At 36.1% G+C, this 23979-nt stretch overlaps 1 protein-coding gene across 18 annotated transcripts in view; it reads left to right on the forward strand.

The window, feature by feature from the left end:
- SOX6 (SRY-box transcription factor 6) overlaps positions 1–23979 on the forward strand; it is a 609548-nt gene that overhangs the window by 478041 nt on the left and 107528 nt on the right. For 11 of the 18 annotated variants that reach the window (XM_045066197.1, XM_045066194.1, XM_045066196.1 and 8 more), the window contains 3 exons: positions 1947–2070; positions 13297–13376; positions 14883–15005. In XM_045066197.1, the coding sequence (XP_044922132.1) occupies positions 1947–2070; positions 13297–13376; positions 14883–15005 (327 nt within the window). The remainder of the gene's footprint in view (positions 1–1946; positions 2071–13296; positions 13377–14882; positions 15006–23979) is intronic. The other 7 variants (XM_045066200.1, XM_045066203.1, XM_045066202.1 and 4 more) reach the window with 3 other exon arrangements.

The following is a 23979-nucleotide window of genomic DNA, read 5'->3' on the forward strand; positions in this document are numbered from 1 at the left end:
TTCTCTCTTCCAAGCTAAATAGCCCCCATTTTTTCAGCTACTTCTCAAGATCCGTAGCATGGAAGAATAACTTAATCATTGTTCATTAAAAAGAAGGAAAGAATAAATAAATACAATGCCTAGACTTCTCACTTTCTTGTTCACCTTTAGAGCATGAGGCGTCTGTGCTGTTCTAGGTCCATGCTAGGAACCATATTTCTAGAAGTAAATGAAACGATTTCCTTTGATCTACTCTTGCACTGAACAGCAGTCACCTACAAGAAAGACTGTTTTGTTTTCTGACATAGAACAGTGCCCTCCTCTTTGGCATCTCAGGTTTGCATCAGGTCACAGCAAGCTGGAGTTGAACAGCAAACCCAGTGCTTTTCTTCAGGGTTAAAGGCAAGACCCGGGCACAAGGGGATCAGCTCCAATTCACGCAGGCTAAGTTTGTACTCTCATGTACAAAACTCGGGCTTACCTCAGCTAAAATGGTAGAAATAGCTGCCCAAAGCTAGTTTCTTTCACGCCCCACTGGCAAGGTAGTAATTGCACAAAGACCTTTTTATTATAAGTTGATTTTCCTGAGAAATGAATTCAGAAAAATACTGTAAAGTGTTTATTTTTTGCTTGCCCTTTATTAACCCACATCTTAGGGCTTTCCCTAGAGAAAAACTGTTGGTAAATGAAACCTCTTAGACCTACACAGAAGCATTTTTGCACCATGTCCCTGGCTGTGGAGGGAACAGGGACAGGACAAGGCAAGTTGGCGCTATTTAAACAGGGTCATCGGCCAGTATACGGAATTTTGCCTAAAGAGAAATTTTAAGAATTTAAATGGGGGAAGGGTTTGGGGTTGGTAGAATTATTGGTAAATGTTTATATCTTAAACAGGATATAAGGCAGTTTTTTTTTTTTTTTTAATATGAGCAAAGAGCCCAAAGACCCAGTTCAAACTTAAAATCACTTCTGTGAGGACTTCCTAGTTTTGATCTTTAAAGAACAAAAGTCCTGTAGTTCAGCCTATAAAATCATGCACTAAAAGCCAGGACAAAACCTCCCTGTGATGCTCTCCTGGAATCAGGGTAGCATGCATCGAGTAAAAAAGGGAAAGCTAGGGAATTAAAATGTGATTTCACAGGCATGATTTTGTCATAGCTCTTATTTTCTTTATCTAGAATACAAATACTGATATAGAGTGAAGATTTTCTATTTTGCATTTCTGTGCTCTTTGATACATTTATTGAGGTCAAATGAAATTTGATATAGTAGGATTTATTATGAAATGCTCTCTGAATACAACTCCGTAATTACTGAGCCACATGGTAGTACATAAAGCTGTAAAACCGCTAAGCCAGACAAGCAATTTATATGTTACATCGAGGTGTGTATGGCAAAGAATATTAGTTTAATTGGGAGCCAAGATGTAGTAGCCCTAAATCTGAGGAGCTATATGTTTAACATAATGCGGCAAGGCTTTGAAATAAGACACCTAAACTGGGGAGATGCCGCTTTGGGAATATATAACAATTAGACATTATTTTCTGACCAAGGATACTAAATCCTGTTTCCCAAATAAAAGGCAGTATGCAAAGCAGGTGAAAGGGCAAAACCTTTCAATATTGCACCGTGTACGCAGCAAACTTATTTCTTCCGGTTGTTTTGTTTTTTTTAAAAAAAAAAAAAAGAAGGAAAAAAGAACACAGTCAAGAGAAAAGAAAAGCATTCACCAGGATTTGGTGGAAGCAGGGATGAGGCAAATTCGCAATGGGGTTATGTCCTTGGAGTGCTAATGTGATCTAAGAACAGGGACTTGGTAACTTTCACCCGTTTTCTCAGGGAGCAGATCTGGAATGAGGTCGGAAGTGGGTGGCTGTTTGGGTACCAGCACAGCGGCAGGAGTGAAAAACAAATACTTCTTGGCACACATTTGCTCTCTGTCTGATCATAGGCTCTCTTCTGTTTAGCAGGTTCAGGGTCACATGCCTCCGCTCATGATACCAATTTTTCCACATGACCAGCGGACCCTGGCAGCAGCCGCTGCCGCCCAGCAGGGCTTCCTCTTCCCCCCTGGAATAACATACAAACCAGGTAAGTAGAAGGAATTTAACATTCTTTTGGAAATGCTCAGATCCCCATGTTTTTGCTTAGTAGTCACAACAAACACAGGAGCATACAAAGGAACTATGAATAAAAAGATCATAAAAGCTGATTTTCACATAAAATTCGAATTGGGACTTTAATTGGGAAGGGGGCACATTCAGAAACTCATTGGTTGCTAAAAACTTTTGTATTCTCTTTTTTCACTTGGTTTGTTCTGAATTCACAGATAGAATGCTACTTTCCCTGGGAACGACAGGTTTTTTTGTCAGCTCTCTCTCATACCTTCACTGTCAATAATTGTCTTTGGTTAAAGACCCTTCCTCCTCCTCCTGGGAGCTTTCGTGCTCTGGGACAGTAGTCACACAAACTATCAAATGTTACTGTTGTTTGTTGTCTGGTTTCTCCTGGAAGAAAAGTTAAAACAGGACTGATTTAATTAGCTCGCGGCTAATAGGTAAGCTACCTTTGGATTTGAGTGTAAATAATGAAGCATTCAGTAGTATTTTTCTCATTCATCTTTGAACCTCAGAAACAGGTCACATAACCTTGCAGTGAAATATGTTTTGAGATGATTTAGCAAATGTTATGATTTTTCTTTATTCCTCTGAGTTTACTGGACTCCTGGGGAATTCAATTAGGGACATAATGGTTTGAAGTTTCTTTCAGAGCCTCCTTGTAAACAGGGCTTTAAATGTTTAAAGATATGTTGCCAAAGGAATCCAATGTAAGAAGATAGTCAAGTAAAAAAAGTCAACCTTAATTTCATTTGTGCATTCTTTGTAAGTGACCTCAGCTCAGAAGTAGTGACCTTGTTCTACTCATTAATAATTTCCGTGTCAAGTTCTTTTTAACATATTAACCTGATTATATTAGCCACCAAATCCGAGTACAACAAATCTGAGTGCAGCGGGTTCGTGTAGAGGGTTTATAAAGTGAACAAAGGCCTTTTAATGTGCTTAAAGTAATAATAAAATCTAAATCACTTTACTGAAATCCTCAGTAAGGAAGCTTACTAAGTAGCATAAAAACAAACCTAGTGAATTTTAACATCATTTTAATTGCTTATTGCTATCAATTACTCTTTTGCAATTGCTAGATGTCCACCTTTCTTGTGAGAAAAGGTAGGATGCCTGTCAGAACTCACAGGTTACAAGAAATAGAGATATTAAGGAATTGGTTCATTTTAAGGACTGACTTTGAAAATTCTTCAGATGCAAATTAGTCAGGTCTGGTTTTACCAAAGATTTTGGGATACCTGAATAAAACAAAATTTTATTGTTTAACCTGTCAGATTTTGATTTTTCTAGAGCCGGATTTTTAGAGCAAGGTATATTCCCTATAAAATTGGCACCCATATTAAGGACAGGAGTATATTTTGTCAGAGACTATGTTTCTGTCAGTGCAGTGGTTCAGTCCTTCCCTGATCTCTCTAAGCAGTTCTGAACTATTTCTCCATCTCGACTTCCTCTGGAACATTGATGTAAGCTCAATTTACTTGTTTACCCTGAGTCCGAGTTGTCATCCCTCTATCAGTCTTAGAAACTCTTTCATCTGTAGAAACCCTTTCTTCAGTTTCAGTGCTTCTAAAATTTAAAATGCTTCACATTTAAAAATCAGGGATGAGCCTTATTTTCCACTGCACGAAACAGTGACATAGTTGACCTGTTACCTAATTTTGTTAAAACAATAATGCCATTTTTCATGGGGAAATGTATTGTTATATAGTTAATGAATTTGGATCACTTCTAAAAGAATTCTTCTCACATGGCACTGAAGAGACCGTAGTAAGTAACTAAGGAGAATATGGAGATTAGAAGACTGGTACCCATACGTGTTATCTCTGTCGGACAACATATGTGCAGCAGACAGTAGTGTTCAGGGATAGCAGGATTATGTGTGATTATGGCGGCTAAAACCTGTTGGTTAAAGCATGACAAGGATCTGGGCATGTAGGACAATTTTTAATCATAAGCAAGGCTGATAAAATAAGTTATTTTCTGGTGGCCCCTAAGTTACATCAGAGGATTTTTATTAAACAGAATTCTAAATTCTTAATATTTTGGCTGATCCAGGTTTTACAGTATATCAAATCATATTTTAAAAGATTAAAATTATTTATTCTTATGCAGTTTGCAGAGAAATTACATACTTGGGTGACTTAATCTATGTGGTGTTTCTGTCCTTCACATGAACTGGGGGAGTAGAATCAATCGTGTTGGACTGGAGTCTGGACTAGGAAAAATTTTTTGCTCCAAACTGATCTGAGATAATTTCATTTGAAATACATGTGAAATGATGATTAAATTTTCAGAAGGGAGTAGTTCTGTCACATATAAAAGATGTGAAGTGGTGGTATAACCTTATATTTTGGTCCCTTGGACAAGAGGATGAGCGATCGCAATTTTGATCTTTATTAATTACAAAATAAATGGCTCTCTCTGCTCTTTTCTACCTTCCCATAACCTGAAACAATCCCGTAGTGTTTGTGCCTTCAGCTGATTGAATAATTGTCTTGATTTCTAGAAAGCACGGGCTGAGGAAGATGTTCATGTCAAAGTTGACTGTTTCTGAATCAATGATTAGGACAGTCTGAACAAATATACTTAGGGCTATGTTCCTTCTTCCCTTCAGATAATTTTACACATTGCTCTGGGCATATCAGGGTCCTGGTGTGCAGTGAACACCAAACAAGTATTCCCACTTTGGTGGGTTGCTGAGAAGCCATATGACCTAGGGATTGTGCAGTTTCAGGGGGACTATCTATCAGATTAATATCTGTAGACATAGCTTTATTGAGTTTTAACTCTTTTTTTTTTTTTTTAACTGACTCTTTAATTAGACACATCATTCTAGGCAGGGTCCAGAACATACACCACAAAAGTTTGGTCGCTTAGTGCTCTTTCAGATCATGAAACAGAGATGCAGAATCCGGTTCAAGAAAAATGTGTTTAAGCACCTATGTTTAAGAAAATTGAAAGAGTAAGCCTCTTTCATAGCTGGCAGTGTCTATGTAAAACAGGATTGAATTGGCTATAAAATAAAAATAATGGATAACCTCTTTCATGTGCCAGGGATGGTGCAGCTGACCCATGGACTGAGTATAGTTCGGATTTTTTAAATTGCTGCTAGAGTAGTCCCCTTGGCTTCCTTGGGGATTCTGGGAATAGGATCTCTGCCTGCCCCTGGCTTTCCACCCACTTGTTATTATAATATAATAACTAAAGTCTCCTGAATAAGTTGCTCTGTGCCAAATACTGTGCTAAATATTTTACATGGATTATTTTATGTAATTCTTACTTGAACATGTCATTTAGCCTTGCTGAGCCTCACATTTTTGTCATCTAAAAAATATGCCTACTGCCTGGTGTGAGTGCGAAGATTAAATTTGTTACAATATATGTAAGTTCTTTGAAAATTCTAAGGCACTAGGTTTAGGGGTAAAGTCTGACCGTGAAACTATAAATTTAACAATATTAAACTACACCCTTATCTATTAGAAATGTCCAAAAACTGAGCATTGGACTGAGATATATTATCCCTCTGCCTGAAAACAAAAATAATTTTTACAAGTACACCTAGTGCTTCTTTTATTTAAAAAAAAAAATTCCGGTGAAATATACATAGCATAATACCCAATATTTTAAATATTTATAAAAGTGCAATTCAGTGACATTAATACATTTGCAATGTTGTGTAAGCATCACTACTATTTATACCTAAAACTCTTAATCATCTACAATGGAAACTTTGTGTCCATTAAATGATAATTCTCCCTATCCCCTAGTAATCTCTATTCTACTATCTTTCTCTATGAATTTGCCTATTCTAGATATTTCATGTAAGTGAAAGTAAGATCATACATGTTTTTCTATGTCTAGCATATTTCACTAAGCATAATGTTTTCAAGGTCCATCCATATTACAATATATATCCAAAATTCATTCTTTTTATGGCTGAATAATATCCCCTTGTATATGTATGTCAATATCTATATATATATATATATATGTATGTGTGTGTCTCTTCATATATATATATATTATATACATATATAATATATTATGTGGATAGGCAGTTTGTTTATCCATTCATCTGTTGATAGACACTTGGGTTGTTTCCACATTTTGGTTATTATGAATAATGCTGCTATGAATATTGATATACAAATATCCGTTTGAGTCCTTGCTTTCAGTTCTTTAGGATATTTGTGTAAGAGCAGAATTGTTGGGTCATATGGTAGCTGTGTGTAACTTTCAGAGAAACTGCCAAACTGTTTTCTACAGAGGTTCTGCCTTTTATCCTCCCACCAGTAATCTAAGTGTTCCAGTCTCTTCACATCCTCACCAATACCTGTTACTTTCCAACTTCTTCAAAGAAATTATAGCCATCCTGGTAGATGTGAACTAGTATCTCCTTGTGGTTTTGATTTTCATTTCCCTAATGATTTCCCTAATGATTAATCATTTGGGGCATTTTTCATGCACTTATTGGAAATTTGTATATATTTCTTGGAGAAAGTATTTTGCTTAGTTTTTTTTTATTAGTATGTTCAGTTTTTAATTAAGCTGTTTTTTGTTATTGAGTTTCAAGAGTTCTTTATATATTCTAGATACTAATCCCTTATCAGATATATGATTTGCAAATATTTCCTTCTGTTCTTAGGTTGCCTTTTCACTTACTCGATAGTGTCTTTTGATGCACAAAAGTTTTTAATTTTGAAGCACTCCAATTTATATTTTTTTTCTTTTGGCTTGTGCTTTTGTTATCCTATCCATGCAATTGTTGCCATATACAAAGATTTACTCCTGTGTTTTCTTCTTAGAGTTTTATAGTGTTAGTACTTAAGTTTAGGTCTTTGATCCATTTAGTTAATTTTTATATGTTATTTATTCTTTTGCATGTGCATATCCAGTTTTCCCAGCACCAATTGTTGAAAAGATATTCTCTCCTCATTGAATATTCCTGGCTCCTGCGCCCAAAATCAATCTACCATATATGTAAGGGCTTTTTTTTCTGGGCCCTCTATTCTGTTGCTTTGGTCTGTATATCCGTTCTTATGCCAGTATCATACTATTTTAATTACTAAAACTTTGTAGTAAATTTTAAAGTCAGGAATTATAAGTCTTCCAAATTTATTCTTTTCAAGATTGTTTTGGCTGTTGGGGTCCCTTGCAATTCAATATAAGTTTGAGGATTGGGTTTTTCATTTTTGTGATAAAGACTTTTGGAATCTTGATAGATATTTCACTGAATCTGTTGATTGCTTTATCGATATCTTAACAATGTTAAGTCTTCCTGCTGATGAACATTTCCATTCATTTAGGTCTTACAAAAATTTTTTCAGCAATGTTATGTAGTTTTCAGTGTACAGGTCTTTCACCTCTTTGGCTAGATTTATTCCTAAGTATGTAATTATTTTAGATGCTATTATAAATAGAAATGCTTTCTTAATTTTCTTTTGGAATATTCATTGCTGGTATATAGAAAAACAAAGGATTTGTGTGTGTTAATTTTACTAGATTGCCAGCTTTTGCTAAATTTGTTTATTAGCTCTAGTAGCTTTCTTGTGGATTCCTTGGAATTTTCTGTATGTAGGATCATGTGATGTGCAAATATAGAGATAGTTTTACCTTTTGCTTGCCAATTTTGATTCCTTTTGCCTTCCCTTCCTTTACTTCTCTCTCTCTCCCTCTCTCCTTCTTTCTTTCTCTCTTTTTCTCTCTTTGTCCCTCTCTCTCTCCCCTTCCTTCTACTGTCTCCCTCCCCTTCCCTTCCCTCCTCTCCCCTTCCCTTCCCCACCCTTCCCTTCCTTTATCTTCTTCTTTCTTGTCTAATAGTGCTGGCTTGAACTTCCAGTATAAAGTCATATAGCCTCAGTGAAAGCAGGCATCATTATCCCATTCCTGATCTCCGAAATTCCAGTCTTTTACCATGAATATGATGTTAACTGTGGACTTTTCATAAATATCATATTAAGGAACTTCCCCTCTATTCCTAAATTTCTAAGAGTTTTTATCCTAAAAGGGTGTTGAATTTTGTCAAATGCCCTTTCTGCATCAATCAAGATGATTATGTGGTTTTCTTCCCCTTTGCTCTATTAATGTGATGTATTACATTGATCTTTCTGTGTGTGTTTGAGCCACCTTTGCATTCCTGGGATAAATCCTGCCTTTTCATGGTGAATAATCCTTTTAATATGCTGTTGGATTCAATATACTAATATTTTGTTGAGGGTTTTACATCTATATTCATAAAAGATGTTGATCTATAATTTTCTTTCCTGTGATGGTTTTTTCTGACTTTGCTATCAAAGTAATACTGACCTCACTATTTTATAGTTATGAAGTATTTCCTCTCCAATTTTTTTGAAAGTTTTGGGAAGAATTAGTATCAATTTTTTTTTAATTATTTAATTATTTATTTATTTAGGGATGGGGGAGGGAGAGAATCTTGGGCTCTATCTCACAACCCTGAGATTATGACCTGAGTTGAAATCAAGAGTCAGATGTTTAACTGACTGAGCCACCCAAGTGCCCCTAGTGTTAATTTGTCTTAAGTATTCAGGAGAACTTATTGGCAAAACCATCTGCTCCAGGACCTTTCTTTGTTGCTAAGTTTTATTTGCTGATCCAATCTCTTTACTTGTTGTAGGTCTATTGAAATTTTCTATTTCTTCTTGAGCCAGTTTAGGTAATTTATGTGTTTTAAGAAATTTGTCCATTTCTTCTAGATTGTATAATCTTTTTGGTATAAATGGTTACTCAGTGGTTCTTTTGAATTCCTTTGTTTCAGTTAGCATTCACTGAGTAGCATTTATTTGCATCTATATGTTGGGGGAGTGCATATGTGTTCATATGTGTATGTAAATATATATATGTACATATATATTCTTATTTAATATTCTTTACAGCTCTAAGAGATAGGTGACATTATATCTATTTTGTTAAAAGAAAAAAGATATGAATAATCAAAGAAGTTGATTAAATTTTGTAAGCTTTCCCATCTAGAAATTAGTGGAGATAGAATTCAGACTGAAGTTCTCTGATTTGATATTTTATACCCTTGCTGACATGGTTTAAGTGTGTATGATATTAAAAAAATCTAGCTCTTTATCGCTGTGGAAAATATGTAATTTATATGTATGGATTCATCCAAGGTGGATTCTTCTTGTAATGCTAGCTATTTCTACATCTTCCAGAATATATAAAGCTGAGGTTTGTAACCACTGTTACTGGAATACTTGAATAATTAAATTTATCTACTTGAAATCAAGATAGTTTTTTTTTTTAAGATTTTATTTCTTTATTTGACAGAGAGAGATCACAGTAGGAGAGAGGAAAGGAAGAGATCACAGAGAGAAGAAGGGAAGCAGGCCCCCTGCTGAGCAGAGAGCCCGATGTGGGGCTCGATCCCAGGACCCTGGGATCATATCCAGAGCCGAAGACAGAGGCTTTAACCCACTGACCCACCCAGGCACCCTGCCAGGGTTTTGTTTTGTTTTGTTTATTTGTCCAATTGTCCCCAGAACAAATTGAAAGTTGAATTTTATTTTTAGGATTTTAAATATGTCATTCATTACCTGCTAACTTTTTCTGCAGTGTGATGCCTCATAAAGATAAATTCAGATTGATTACAACATTGTTTCAGGATATAGAGGGATTGTAACATTTTGCTATTCTTGATACAGACGTCCAGGAAAGAAGCAAAGTGGCAGTCCGAGTCTGTACTGGTGGTTGTGAATGAAATATTTCCATATTGTAGCAAGAATGAGGATAACTTATAAAAGTGGGGTCTACCCATAAGTTGTTTGGCAACTCAGGTAATTTACCATTATCCTGTGATGCCACCATACAATAATCTGTGAGATAGTTAGGGATATGTAGTGTATTTTGATTCCATTTTAGAGGGTAGAAAATGAAGTGTGAGATTTTGAACCAGTTACTGAAAAGTCATTGAATCCTGTTTCCTAGGTTAATGAATTTTTATTTCTCTACTCCTTCCAGCCTCTCTAAATGATTTCCTCAGTAGGTTAATTCTGAAGTTAATATCCCAGGAGATTACAATCCAGTCCCTTGTCTTTCTGAAGAATCAAAGGAAATGGACATATTTTTAGCCATGAGTTTTTTACTTTTTAATAAAAATGAAATTGATATTTGAACTACAGACACTAGGAGTATTCCAGCAGGAGGTAGCCTGCGTCTAATGGGTCCTAGGTTCTTAGTACAAGTTCCTCCTTTTCCTGTGTTTAAGTTTTACTAAGTTCTGACTACTTTTCACTTTTCTTGAAAATGAGGAAAAATTACTTTTCTCATTCAGAGACTCTTGCTGTAGAGCTATTTCGGTTCCAAAGGAATGTTACCTATTGTGATAAGTGAAACTAATGTCAGGCAAATTTTCCATAGGTTTTAAATCCTGTTTTGTATTTGTTTTGTAATCTTCAGTTAAAAATAGTCTGTTGGAAAATCTAGAAGGCTGGAAAGACGAATTTACAGAATGGGCATTATTTCCCAAAGTGGCTTTTGGAGGTTGTCTTTTTACACTAGAAGTAGCAAGGGCCAGATTACAGTAGTGCCTAAAGCCAACCTGTTTCAACAGGCTTCATCTTCCTTTGTACAAATTTAGAAAGAATGGATCCTCACGCAAGCATTTCAAATCCAGAGACAAATTTGAAAAAAATTGCTACAACATGTTGACTGATTTCTTGCCAAGTCAGCCACTGAGAACGTGTACTTGACCAACTCTTACAAAGAGAAAATTAAAGGGGAGGGGGGTGAAGCACATAACTTTGTTATTAAAAAATTAAAACTCGCAATACCTGAAATCCGCCTCCCTCTTAACATTCTTCTGTGCTACTTTTAACCCCGTTCTTTTCTTCACTCTTCTCTTCCTCCCCTGCCTTTCCCTTATCCCTTTCTTCTAATCATTCTCTGTAATATACGCTGTTGCTCTAATGTATTCATTTTTACTTTGAGTATTGATTCAGTGATATGTTCTGAAGAAACAGCTTTCAAAAGATTGTATTCCGATACACAGATTCTAACCAGCAGAAAGGTTAAGAACATTTAAAAAATATGCATGTCAGCAGTGGAAAGAAAGCTGTTTGTAGCCAGCAGGTGAGCTGGAGAGTACTACCGGGTGTGGTAGAGATAGTAATAAATTAACTGGCAAGCCAAAAACTATATAAAAAAAAAATCAGCCATTTCATAGCATAGAAGCATGACAGCTATGAAAAAAGGAGTGCCCCAGGGAATTCTTTTAGAGTTTGATTTTTTTAAATATGTTTGACATGAAAAATGTTTTAGTACAAATAAAGCAACTGGTATTAAACTTACAGGGAGGGGGGTTGTGGTTTAGAGTTAGTATGAATAATGCATGATATTTAAAGAAAGAACAGCTCTAAAATGTTCCGGGAGGCAGTCCATGTTGATGGTTGGAATGGTGATTTTTTTTCCCCTATTTTTGAAGCATCATTAATTCAGTATCGTTTTGTGATTTTTTTTAACCTGATAAGATATCAACCAAAGACATACTATTTGACTTAGATTGGGGTATTCTTTCTTCAGATAATTTAGTTTAAATATCAAGAAGAGCAGCCGGATTATTTAAGCATAAAGTGACAGTCATTTACTATAAAAAATAATTTGGCCTAGTTATCCTTTTTAAAAAGCTCATGTAGCCCTGCAAACCGAAATCAACCTCATGGAAGGGGAAAAACAAGATCAGATATTTTGAACATTACTCCATAGGAGACCAGCACAATCTAGTGTTAGTGAATGCATTGTCGCAGTGCTCCGTATGCAATCAGAAGCCAATTGTTACTGGACTGTGTACAAGCACACACTGTGCTCAATGGTCTGATGAGGTATTATGGATATGATGCAAAGAGACTGTGTCGATTAGAAGCTAACAATTTGTTAAAAGTGAAAGCAACTTAACATTTACATTGGGCCAGCTGAGGCGCCCTTGGTGTGGCAAGCCCGATGAGCTCCAAGAAACTGGGGGGCACCACGGAGGCTCCAGGTATTAGTGTCCACACAGAAAAAAAAAAAGAGAGAGAGATTTTACTGCTTTCCAATTGACTACCTTTATTGCTGTGATTCTTTCTACACTGTCTCTTCATTATTACATTCAGCTTTCAGTGTGGAAAAGTTCATGCAAAACAGCATGATTATTATAAATGTCAAAAATGTGTGGAGGAACAGCCTATTAAAATATAGCCTAGAGATAGTACATAACACCGACTTTAAATAAGTAGCTGCAGCCAAAGTGATACTCCATTAAATCACTGATATTGTGTAATTTATCCACGAGTATTAATTTTGATTTCCGTCACCACTATCACAATACGTTCCTCATGACTTTCTCTTGGATCTTCATGTCGCCGCACGTGGCCTGTGTTCTCGGGTCACAGAAAGTTCTCTGTTCCCATTTTTCGTCGTGGGATGGAGGCAGACGTTAGGATACAGCATCAATCTCTGCTGAAGCATGCTCAGTCTCTATCAAACACTTAATGCAGCAGATACCCCGTGTAATATGTGTGGCTGTTGAACCAAATCATTCAAAGAGTAAGTGGGAAGCACCTCGTGTGCCCGATTCTCTACTAGGTTCCATCAGAAGTTAATCCAGAAAACTATGGTTTCCACTCTGGCGGAGATACCAGGCATTTCACAGAATGTTGGCAGATAAGATTAGCTCCCTTCTCGCCCCTATCAAATTGAAGAGGTTGCATTTTTTAAATTTTTTCTTTGTTTTTTATAAAAGAAAGTTTAGGGTTATGGACAGTCAATAGCTCATAATCTTTTTGGACTCTAATACTCTGCTTTGCCTACCAAGCCAAAACTTTTTTGTTGTTCCAACATAAAAACCTTAATACTTTCTTAGTGAACTGAGTGTCAGCCTGGCTTTAAGATATTTTTTTACTCCTAAAAAAATGATGTATTACAAGATTTGTAATGGAGTGAACATGCTTGAATTGCACATTTAATTTTTTTAACATCACATTCATGTTTTGCCAGTTTGCCTACCAGCTATCTGTTAACAAAAAGTTCCAAGGCAGCACTGCAAGTCTATGCCCAACTAAGCCTTTTGTTTCTGCAGATGTTTGGGCTTAGAGCAATGTTGTAAAGCTCAGGCAATCCAAGGACCATGTTTGTACTTGTCTGCTGCGATTCCCTGTGCATTGTCTAAACCTGTATGCATTGTTCTTTCCGACAGGTGATAACTACCCTGTACAGTTCATTTCATCAACAATGGCAGCTGCTGCTACTTCTGGACTCAGCCCTTTACAGCTCCAGGTAAGTGCCAGAAGAAAAAAATGTGGGATACCAGCCAGTTCTTTAGTGGAAAACTGCTAACCAGCTGTATGCTAAATAATGGCCTGAATGTTAAATAATTTTTAAGCGTAGCCTAGAAGGATTAACACCTTGTGTACTTACCATACTGAAAATAGAAGAAAAAACTGCCAATTTCAGTATTTTTAAGGGAAAAATGGTAGTATGACTTAATACTCTATATTTTCTGTTGGGTGAGTTATTGGTTTTACATTTTTATTGCTGGCTGCTACTATTGGATGTGATCGCTTTTTCCTTATCTCTTTTCCATCCATGTCTCCCTTTATGTTCAGATGAACTTTTACATGTAAACATCAAAATAGAAAAGAATGTTGGGCATTTTCCTTCTTGCAGCTTATAGACTAGGAGTTGTAATCACCAAATTACCTTAACTGTTTGGTAAAATGTCAATATATTGTTCTGGAATATATGTACCCTCATTCTCATCGTCAGCTTCATGCCATGCCAGAAGTCCAGGCATGGCATCCCACCACATTCTGGATTAGGGTTCTGTACTTATGCAGTGAAAATGGGGGAGAAAATGTTTTGGAGGCTGGGTAAAGAATCATTTGCACCTTATCTTCTTCAAAGTGAAGTGAGAGGTTTATAATAGGACCAGGTGATCTTTATATCCTTCTAGCACTGCCATTTTAATGGGAAATTGACTTTTAATATGAATATGTATTTTAACAAAAACAGAAAGATAATATCATTAAAATAATGGTTAAACCTTCAGTATTCAAACAGTTAGAAAATATGTGATAGTGAAGAACTTGAATTTCAACACAGTGGGAAGTTTAAAGATAGTCTTTTATTCTTATAATTTACTGTGATTATTTTTGAGTTTTCTTACAAGGGAATAGCATCTGGCTAGGCATTTTTTTTCTTCTTCTTTGCTATTCCCTCTATGGCTTGAATATAAGAAATGTGCAAATATTTTACCATGAAAAAACATCATTGTGAGTCTTTTCAAGTGGGTCTGCAAATAAATAATTTTTGCAATACTCTGAGTTTTTGTTATAAGCCTCATCCAGAAAGCTGGGACAATGTTACCCAATGTTACTATAGACTGCCGAGCAGAGCTAGACATTTTGCCTAACAGGAGCAGCAATCCTGCCTCTCTTCCAAAACTTCACCTTCCCCACTGCTAACACTGGAACTCACTGCAGTTGGAAAAATCTAAAAGAAATCTAAAAGAAACCTCCCTCATAATAAACCTAATCCGTGTCTCCTTCTCTGTATTGCTATGCTACAGTGTCTTCTCGAGTCAGAGGCAGAAGTATGAAACCAGTACCATTGCTTGATCCTATAACCAAGTTTCTGTGAAAGACGTGTCTGGGCCCTCAGCCTTCTACTTTCTATTCTTTGGTGTGGTCAGTACCCTGGATTTAGAAACATATGTTCTGTTTCATGAGTTCTGACAGTATGTTTTGTCTTTTTTTTTTTTTTTCTGAATATGCTACTAAACAGAAGGGTCATGTCTCCCACCCACAAATTAACCCAAGGCTAAAGGGCCTAAGTGACCGTTTTGGCAGGAATTTGGACACCTTTGAACATGGTGGTGGCCACTCTTACAACCACAAACAGATTGAGGTATGAATGCTTCCATTGGTGCTTCATTGGGTGGGGGACTGGATTGTTCAGTCATATTCTAGGCTTTTTTTTTTTTTCTTAAAGTGGCAAACATTCGACCTAAACTAAAATGTAACCTTTCCCTTCTTCTCTTTCCTAAGAAGGCTCATTTTTGCTCCTTTTCTTTCATAGAAGGCGGCAAGCCTTAAGCCAATGCCCCTAATGACTTAGGTTGTTTAATGCTGTATATTGAGGCAAATTCTTTACAAGGAACCATCTTCAGAACCATCCTTTTCCCTGACTCTCTTTCTCCTTTTTTATATAGTGCTGTATAATGTCTATAAACACGTAACATTTTTAAAAAGATCTCATTTGTCCATAAAACAACCCTGCAAAGTTGATAAATATAATTCTGCTTATATAGGCAAAATACTGGAGGTTCAGAGAGAACAAGGATGCACAATATTCCTGGAGTCAGAGTTAGTACCCACGATTTCTAACTGTCTGATTCAGGTTTCTGAATTTTGTTTTCTCTGGATGAGGTAGGGCCCAGTGCCTGGGCCTGACTGGTTGCTTGTTGCCCCGTGAATGTCTATAGTATCCCTTTCATATTTAACATCCAGTAAAGCTCTTTGTTGTTTTTGTGGGATATTCTTACCACTTGGGAGAAGATAGCTTTTATGGCTCTTTTGAAAACCAAGCCCTTTTCTTCTATAGGGGTCTAGTCCTCATCTCTCTAATTTCATGCTTGATTTCTCTCTCATATCACTGGAGTCCCTCTCCAGGAATATTAGCTACTGAAGGGCTGCCAGCTATCTGCTGAATCACAAAAAAAAAAAAAAAAAAAAAAAAAAATGGAGACAGGCTACCTCAGACTGAAACATGCTTTAATTTTCTGGGTTAGATTTAATACTAAATGTTATGTTCAAACCTAAGATGGGAAACTCAACTTGAAAGAAAGAAAGGAAGAAAGAAAAGAAAAGAAAGAAAGTATTATATCAAGCAAAGCTGTATATTCATTCATATCCTATTGGCTTGGCATCTGTACATATCAAATACTATATAATCAATAGAGTATCCCTCTGATATTATTTCCTACACTGCTTTTGAATCTGTATTTTTGAAAAATAATAGAGAAAACTCAGTCCTAAGAAGAAAAAAGAGGACAAGATCAAAAGCCAGCTTGGAAGTAGCCTAAGGAAGAGTTCCAGAGCTTGCTGCCTGCCTCCCTCTTTCCCTGTCACTTTGATATAAGTTATACAGGGGCTTCCCACCCAGACATGATCAGGCATATACTGTCAGAGTATCTACTGTCTTCTAGACAGCAAGAAGGGATTTCTTTTGTAAGGCTTTCTTTTGGCTGCAGAGAAGTACCGTATTTCTGGACATTCTGAAGATCTGCCATGCCTAGGATTGCTAAAATGTAGAGATAACTGCATGCGAGGACAAGACTTTCTGTGTGATGCCAGTTAGCAAGCTTCCCCACTCAGGACAGATCGTTTGTGAAATGTTTAAGTGCTTGGACGAATGTGAAAGCAGGTGGTCTTGGCTCAGACCCAAGACTTCCTCTCTCAGACTTTTATTTTCTCTTGAGGTGTTGAGACCTCTCCCATCCACCTTTTTCCATCGGCAGTTTTCTACCCAATCACTTCTTTGACGAATTTGTCACGTAGCTTGACTTCTCTTCCTGCCACCATCACGGACCCCTGATGCTGCCAAACCTGGTTTCTGTTGGGTTTCTGGAAAGTCTGATGTCATCTCTGGGAGTGCCAGATCTGCATAGTTCTGTAGCAGTGCTGCTGATCTAGAAGCACAGCATATGCCCCACGTCTGTCACTCACATTAGGATGAAAAGAGAGCCAGTTAGTGAGGGACTCCTCAGATTTTGCAGTTTAAGGTTAGGCCCATTTGAAAGTTTCCTGGTTTTTGTTAATTCTTCCTGTTTTCTTGCTTTCATTTTTTTTGCACCTTTTATTTATTTATTTATTTATTTATTTATTTATTGCAAGTCAGGAAACCTTTGCTATTTGCTTATATGGTACACTGCTTAGAAAAGACCTTGACCCTGTTTGAAAGGCAGGCTTTCCCAACTTTCCTAGTATGAGCATCCCACGTTTATGAGGACGTCCATGAAAAGCACAGTAGACATACAAGTCTGAGCTAGTACAGACACTCACATTGGAAATCGTAAGCAAAAGTAGAGAGAAAATTTAATAATATCTTGCTTTATCAATTTTAAAACCTGCTCTCTTTTCTAATTATTCCCTCCTTTGACAAGCTAAAATGTCACAGCTCTGTTAGCAGTCATGATCGTGGTAGACCATTGACACCATGGAAGCATTACAATTATGTTAACTGGTTTTACTTCTAAAGAGAAATTCCTAGGAAGAAAAGCTCTCAACATGTACATGCCACCATCACACTACCTCACCACCTTCGTCTGCGCCCGGCCACATTGCTCGGAACTGGTCCTCTTTACCTGATGTTCCAGTTCATTTGTTCCTCGAAGGTTGTGGTTTCTCACATTAATGAGCCTGGATAAATCTTACCAGCATTAATAGTTCTACCTTGAAAGCCTGAGATTTTGTTATCAAGTAGGAAAAAAAGTTATATAAAGAGCAAAGACCCTTCTTACACTCGTGTACTCCAGTTCTTTCTTTCTTTAAAATAAGCAAGATACAGGAAAGCCTTGTTGCTCTGTGCTGATCTAAGGCATGGTTTTCTCTGCCTCAGGGGCACAATATTAGGAGAGAGAAGGCCAAAGAATGCTATTTTTAGTTGAACAGTTCAGCAGATGGAGGCATGAATACTCATATATCTGAAGGTTGAGGGGCTTGAACCATTAATTTTGATAATGTATTTAACCCTGGAAACAATCAGAAACTGTAACTCTAAGGTTACAGTGCTTTTGACCTTTAGAGAACAGAGGGCACTTGCTATAGTAAACAATATATTATATTGCTACTTATTCCAATTCTCTACCGTATAAATTTCAGGACCACTTGCCATTTGCTTTCCTCAGCTATGTTAGCATTGGTCCTTCAGGTACATCAGAAAGAATGTTAAGGAAGGGGGACCATTATAATGAGGCAGTCATGTAAATATGGCCTTGAAATAGCTAAGATGTTAAATTGTTTCTGAAGAAATATTGTCTCAGAAACTAAGCTCTGAGTAACTTCTCTCTTTTTTAAATGAAAAAGCAGTTTCAATGTATCAATTCATTTTATGGGGTGACTTTCAAGACAATAGATCCCTAAAAGTAATTTTGTTTTGCTTTGTTTTGTTTGTAACTGGGAGTACTGTTGCTTCATAGATGTAGCTTATATTAAATACAATCTGGTACCATAGCATGCAAAGTGATACACCTGTCTCATGCTTTCTTATTAAATGATGCATGCTTCTCTTTAGCAAATACAGCAGTTAAATATCACACAGCTTAAGAATTTCTAATTAAAATATCTCCACATGTCAGCATATTGGTAATGTATTATTTTAATCCATTTATTTTGTTTATGAAACAGTGACATATGTTTAGATTGTGAAATATATGAGCCTTAAAAATCACTTTATTGAAGAAAATTAATTCCTACAATACTGTCTCAGTAATGTGTTCACTCACCCAGTCAGTCACTGGCGGCACTGCCAGTCTTAATGTTGGGTAGACACACTTACCAGTTTTATCTGCATAACAGTCTTGGAGAGAAGCAATTGCAGTTCTTTCTCTTAGTGCCAAATGATAGAGTTTTTCTTTCCTTCCTGTTTTTTTTTCTTTCACATTAATTCAAACCTGCCCCCCACCCCCCGCCCCTGCAAAACATTTTTTGTGGCTTTTTTTTTTTTAAATACAATGAAGGATGGGACCGAGTTTATGTACAGGAGACTCTGAAAGACCAATCAAAATTAAAAACAAGCTAGTTACCTTTTCAAAGTTAGACATAGTAATTTGTTTGTCAGCAGGGAGATGTTTGGGTCAGCCCTGAGATAAAGTGACTGTCAGCAGTTATTCCTACAAGACAAGTAATTTCACTCAATGTATTACTGACAGATTGCTCACTTCTCTGAATCACCAGAGAAAACAAACTTAATATTGTTACAGGCAGAGTTTCTGTCTTCATTAGCCTCAGAGAATGATTTTTATCGAGCATTCAAAGCCTACCAAGCTTTAGTTGGAACATATTTTAACAGACAAGTTCTTATAATGATAGTATGGATAGTAACCTAAAATTAAAGGAATTAAATATGAAAATTTTTAGATATCAATATAAGTAGATTTTCACCTTTATTCAATGGCCCCTGTGTATACTTTAGGGGAGATTTGAGGAAAAGAAGTATAATTAGATCTTTAAAACACTAGGAAAACCTATCAATCATAAGTTACTCTTAAATGAAACTATTAAAGTCTTGCCAAGTTTGCAAAGATGGAGGAGAACAATTGAAATTTTTGCAGAAGTAAATGCAAACACATATTTTATTTAAATGATATTGTCAATTTTCATGCTACAAATGGAAAGTGAAGAAGTACCCATCAACATCGAGAATGTTCTAATTCTATTTCACTTCCAGCCCGAATCTTTATGATGTTGTATTTAGATGCTCTCTGGCTCATACCCTGTTTTCTTGTTTGCAGTTATAAACATGCCTCAGTGCTGTAGAGGAATGAGAGGGTGAGTTAGGCTTTGCTGGGTAAGCTTGGGAGGTTATCATTTCTAATAGAGAGTTGAATAAAGAGTTGATTAGAATGACCTATTACTAGCTTTCCAATGGAGAAAAAGGAATGCACTGATTCAAAGCTTGTTTTGAGGATGCCAACCATGGGGCTGTGCTTTGAGGAAAAATGCTTTTTTCCCCTTAATCAGCCTTCTCTTACCCCTGACTTTAAGAGTGAGATGGAACTTGGGAGTACCATGATGACTCGGATTAGATGAGCTGTGGACTAATGAACTCCACTTTGGAATCCGAATCTTCAATTTGAGCTTCCACTGTTACTTGTCATGTTGTCCTATGGTGTTCTTAGATTAACTTTTTTTTTTTTATCATAAAAGGTGAATAATAATCATTTTAAGGGTTGTTGTGAATAGTAAGTGGAGTGAGGAGGCAGTTTCAGATTTAAAAAAACAAAAACAAACACAAACAAAAAACCCATCAAAACAGGAAAAAACTTCCCCACATCCAATAAGCTGTCAATTCTACTCTACCTTTGTTGCCTGAAGTGCTTCTGAAGGGCAGCTCTAATCCACTAGAATGTAAGTTACTGCATTCAGGAATTTTGTCTCTTTTGTTTACTGTTGAATCCCCATCATTGCCTGGCACAGTGGTAAAATGAATGAGTTAATGAATATCGTCTTTGGTGGTTATCTGGGACCCACGTTGCTTTGAAAACTTTTTTTTTTTTTAAATATATTTGGTCAGTTGCCCTGTGTTTAGGGAGGTACTATTTCATATAAAGAACTTTTTTTTTTTATCTCTAGGTATGCTTCTTAAGAAAAAGAGCAGGTACCAAGTGAATCCTGATGGAGGTTAAAGAAATATAGGCAGATCAGAGAAGCGTGCAAAATATGAAAGCACTTCCTAGTATTCAGAAATCAGACTTGTATTCAGTGAAACAGAATAAGGTTATATCTAGCCACAAATTAAAGCATTGGGTAAACTGGCTTTTCTTTTAGAAATTTGATTTTTTTTAAAGATTTTATTTATTTATTTGACAGAGAGAGATCACAAGTAGGCAGAGAGGCAGGCAGAGAGAGAGGAGGAAGCAGGCTCCCCGCTGAGCAGAGGGCCCGATGTGGGACTCGATCCCAGGACCCTGAGATCATGACCTGAGCCGAAGGCAGCGGCTTAACTCACTGAGCCACCCAGGTGCCCAGAAATTTGATTTTTTGTATGTTTTAAGGTAATACCTCAATGTTGAAAGAGTATGGCTCTTCTCACATATAAGCCCTGTTACTCACTGTATTTAAGTTATGTGATTGATGGGATCCTCAAGTGTACTCACAGAGATGGTTTACTAGGAGGCCAGTACCTTGGAATTATAAAACTAGCGCAGACCTCAATCTTGCCTAATGTAAGATTTCTACCAATATTCATTTAACTCCAGGCTCACTAATTAATCTACTCAATAGGGAGCTCCTGATGTGTGAATACTTGTATTTAAATAGACTACCTATAAGATGCAATGGTTTCTAAAATTGTGACAGGTATTTTTATTCTTCTTTTTACCAAACTGGAGTTCCAAGGTATTGTTTGGTTGGTATCACATATTACATATCCGTGTATTTATATGTTATTAGGGGCTACCTTGGAAATCAGAGAGATGGTGTGATAAGGATATATTGCAAGGTTTGAAAACAAGACATTCTTGTGTTTTCAAAAATGTTTCACTTCACTTTCCAATCATATAGTAAGTCAGGATATACAATATTTGGGAAATTTAAATCAGATAAAGATATGATGAAATATTTTGACATGTCAGGTAACAGAACAGACTGAGCAGGACAAAAGAATTTTTTATAAAAAAGTCACCTTATTGAGATATGATTGACATACAAAAAGCCACGCATATTTATTGTATACAATTGGATGAATTTGGAGATAAGTATACATCCATGAAACCACACCACAAACTATGCCATAAACATATTCATCACCCACCTTCTTCTTATTGTTATTATTTTGTGTGATAAAAACATTTAACATAAGGGGCGCCTGGGTGGCTCAGTGAGTTAAAGCCTCTGCCTTCGGCTCAGGTCATGATCTCAGGATCTTGGGATCGAGTCCCGCATCGGGCTCTCTGTTCGGCGGGGAGCCTGCTTCCTCCTCTCTCTGCCTTCCTCTCTGCCTACTTCTGATCTGTCTCTGTCAAAGGAAACAAACAAACAAACAAACAAACAAAACATTTAACATAAAATCTACCATCTTAGTAAGTTTTTAAGTATATAGTATGAAATTATAAACCATATACTGTATACTATGTAATAGATCTCTGAACTGAAACTTTTTACCCTTTGATTCCCATTTCCCCTCCCTAATTCCTAGCAACCCCATTCTATTCTCTGCCCCTCTGAGTTTGACTATTTTAGATTCCTTGCATAAGTCATATTATACAATATTTGTCATTCCATGTCTGGCATATTTAACATAGCCTAATGTCCTATAAATTCATCCATGCTGTCACAAATGGCAGGATTTCCTCCTTTTTAAAGGCTGAATAATATTCCATTTTTATCCATTTATTTTATCTATTCCTCCATCAGTGGGCATTTAGGTTTCTTCCATATCTTGGCTATTGTGAATAATGCTTCAATGAACATGGGAGTGAAGATCCATGTTTGAGATCTTGATTTCAGTTCCTTTGGGTATATACCCAAAAGTGTCAGGTCTTGCATTTAAGACTTTAGTCCATTTTAGGTTAATTCTTATACATGGTTTAAGATAAAGGTCCAATTTAATTATTTTGCATGTGGATATTCAACTTTCCCAATGCTATTCATTGAAAAGACTATCCTTTCCTTATTGGGTATTCTCATTCCCTTTGCCAGTGATTCTTTGATTGTATATGTTTGAGTTTATTTCTGACTTCTGCTTTCTGTTCCATTGGTCTATATATCTGTTTTATGTCACTGCCATAGCGTTTTGATTACTATAACTCTGTAATATATTTTGAAATTACAAAGTGTGATACTTCCAACTTTGTTCTTGTTCAAGATTGCTGTGGCTATTGAGTCTTTTGTAGTTGCATATGAATTTTAGAATTATTTCTTTTTATATTTCTGTAAAAAAAATTAAGATTTTGATAGGTAATGTATTGCATCAGTAGACCACTTTGGGTAGTATGAACATTTTGACAATATTAATTATTTCAACCCAAAAATATTTTTAGTGATAGTTGAAATGAAAGGGATTGAGAAGCTCAGTCGGATAGATTCATAGATATGACCCAGTGGAAGAATAACACTGGAGCTAGCACATAGTTAATACCATTCTACCAATTTTCCTTTCTCTTTTATTTATAGAAAAATTTATATGCTACAGGTATACATGTTTGTACAGAATCCATCTAAATTATAAATTCAGGTAAATTTGTAACATTTCAAGCTCTCTGCAGTGATTTAAAACCATCATGCTTTATTTTGACTGTTTCACATTTTTAGGACTAAATAACTGGATTCTTTTACATATCTTCCAAGCCTAAATGGCACTAATAATGGATTCTTTTCTAAATGTAAAGAAACAAGCCCAAAACTTTTACTTTGTACTCTGTACTGGTTGCTGTGTGGATTAAAAAAAAAAAAATCACTGTATGTTCCATCTTTCATTCCTCCCCTATAATTGATGACATCAGCAGGGTCATCTTGAGTCAGACTGAAAGGAATTAATTTGTTGTTTTGTTTTGTTTTTTAGTTTTATAAATACCAATTCCTTTATATTTATAATTGTTTAATGTGGTGTTAGCTAAGTATTTGCATTTCCTTTTTACACACTAAAAAATGGAAGCAAAGTAGAGCCAAATAAATTTCCCAAGACTTCCATCCTTTTGGTATAAGGACTTAAATCAGAATTCTTAAATTCCAGGAAACTGCATTGAATTCATTGCTTATTATGTTTCTCTTATAGCACAGCTATAATACTTATAACCAACTTCATAATATAGAAATTAATCTAAATGATGATCCTTGATACCTTATCAGTGATTCCCTAATGCTATTGAACTTGAGCCGTATGAACTAAAGCAAAAATAAATAAATGATAGATATGTATAAAAAACTATTGCTTAGAATGTATACATGTGTTGACCATCGCAAACCCTGCAAAGGGCAAACATACAGTACTCGTGCAAAGCCAGTTTGAAACAGAGCTGTTTTTAATCTAGAAAATGCATTTTTAGGGTATTTATCAAATTTTCACTCTAATTCACTTATCCATTGACACTAAAGTAAGAAAGTATTACAGCTTTTCTTTAATTCTTATTACTGGAAATTATACTGTTACTTTGAATATT

Source organism: Mustela putorius, unplaced genomic scaffold (genome assembly GCF_011764305.1).
Source record: "Mustela putorius furo isolate JIRA1106 unplaced genomic scaffold, ASM1176430v1.1 tig00003859_pilon_pilon_pilon, whole genome shotgun sequence".
Lineage (NCBI taxonomy): Eukaryota > Metazoa > Chordata > Mammalia > Carnivora > Mustelidae > Mustela > Mustela putorius.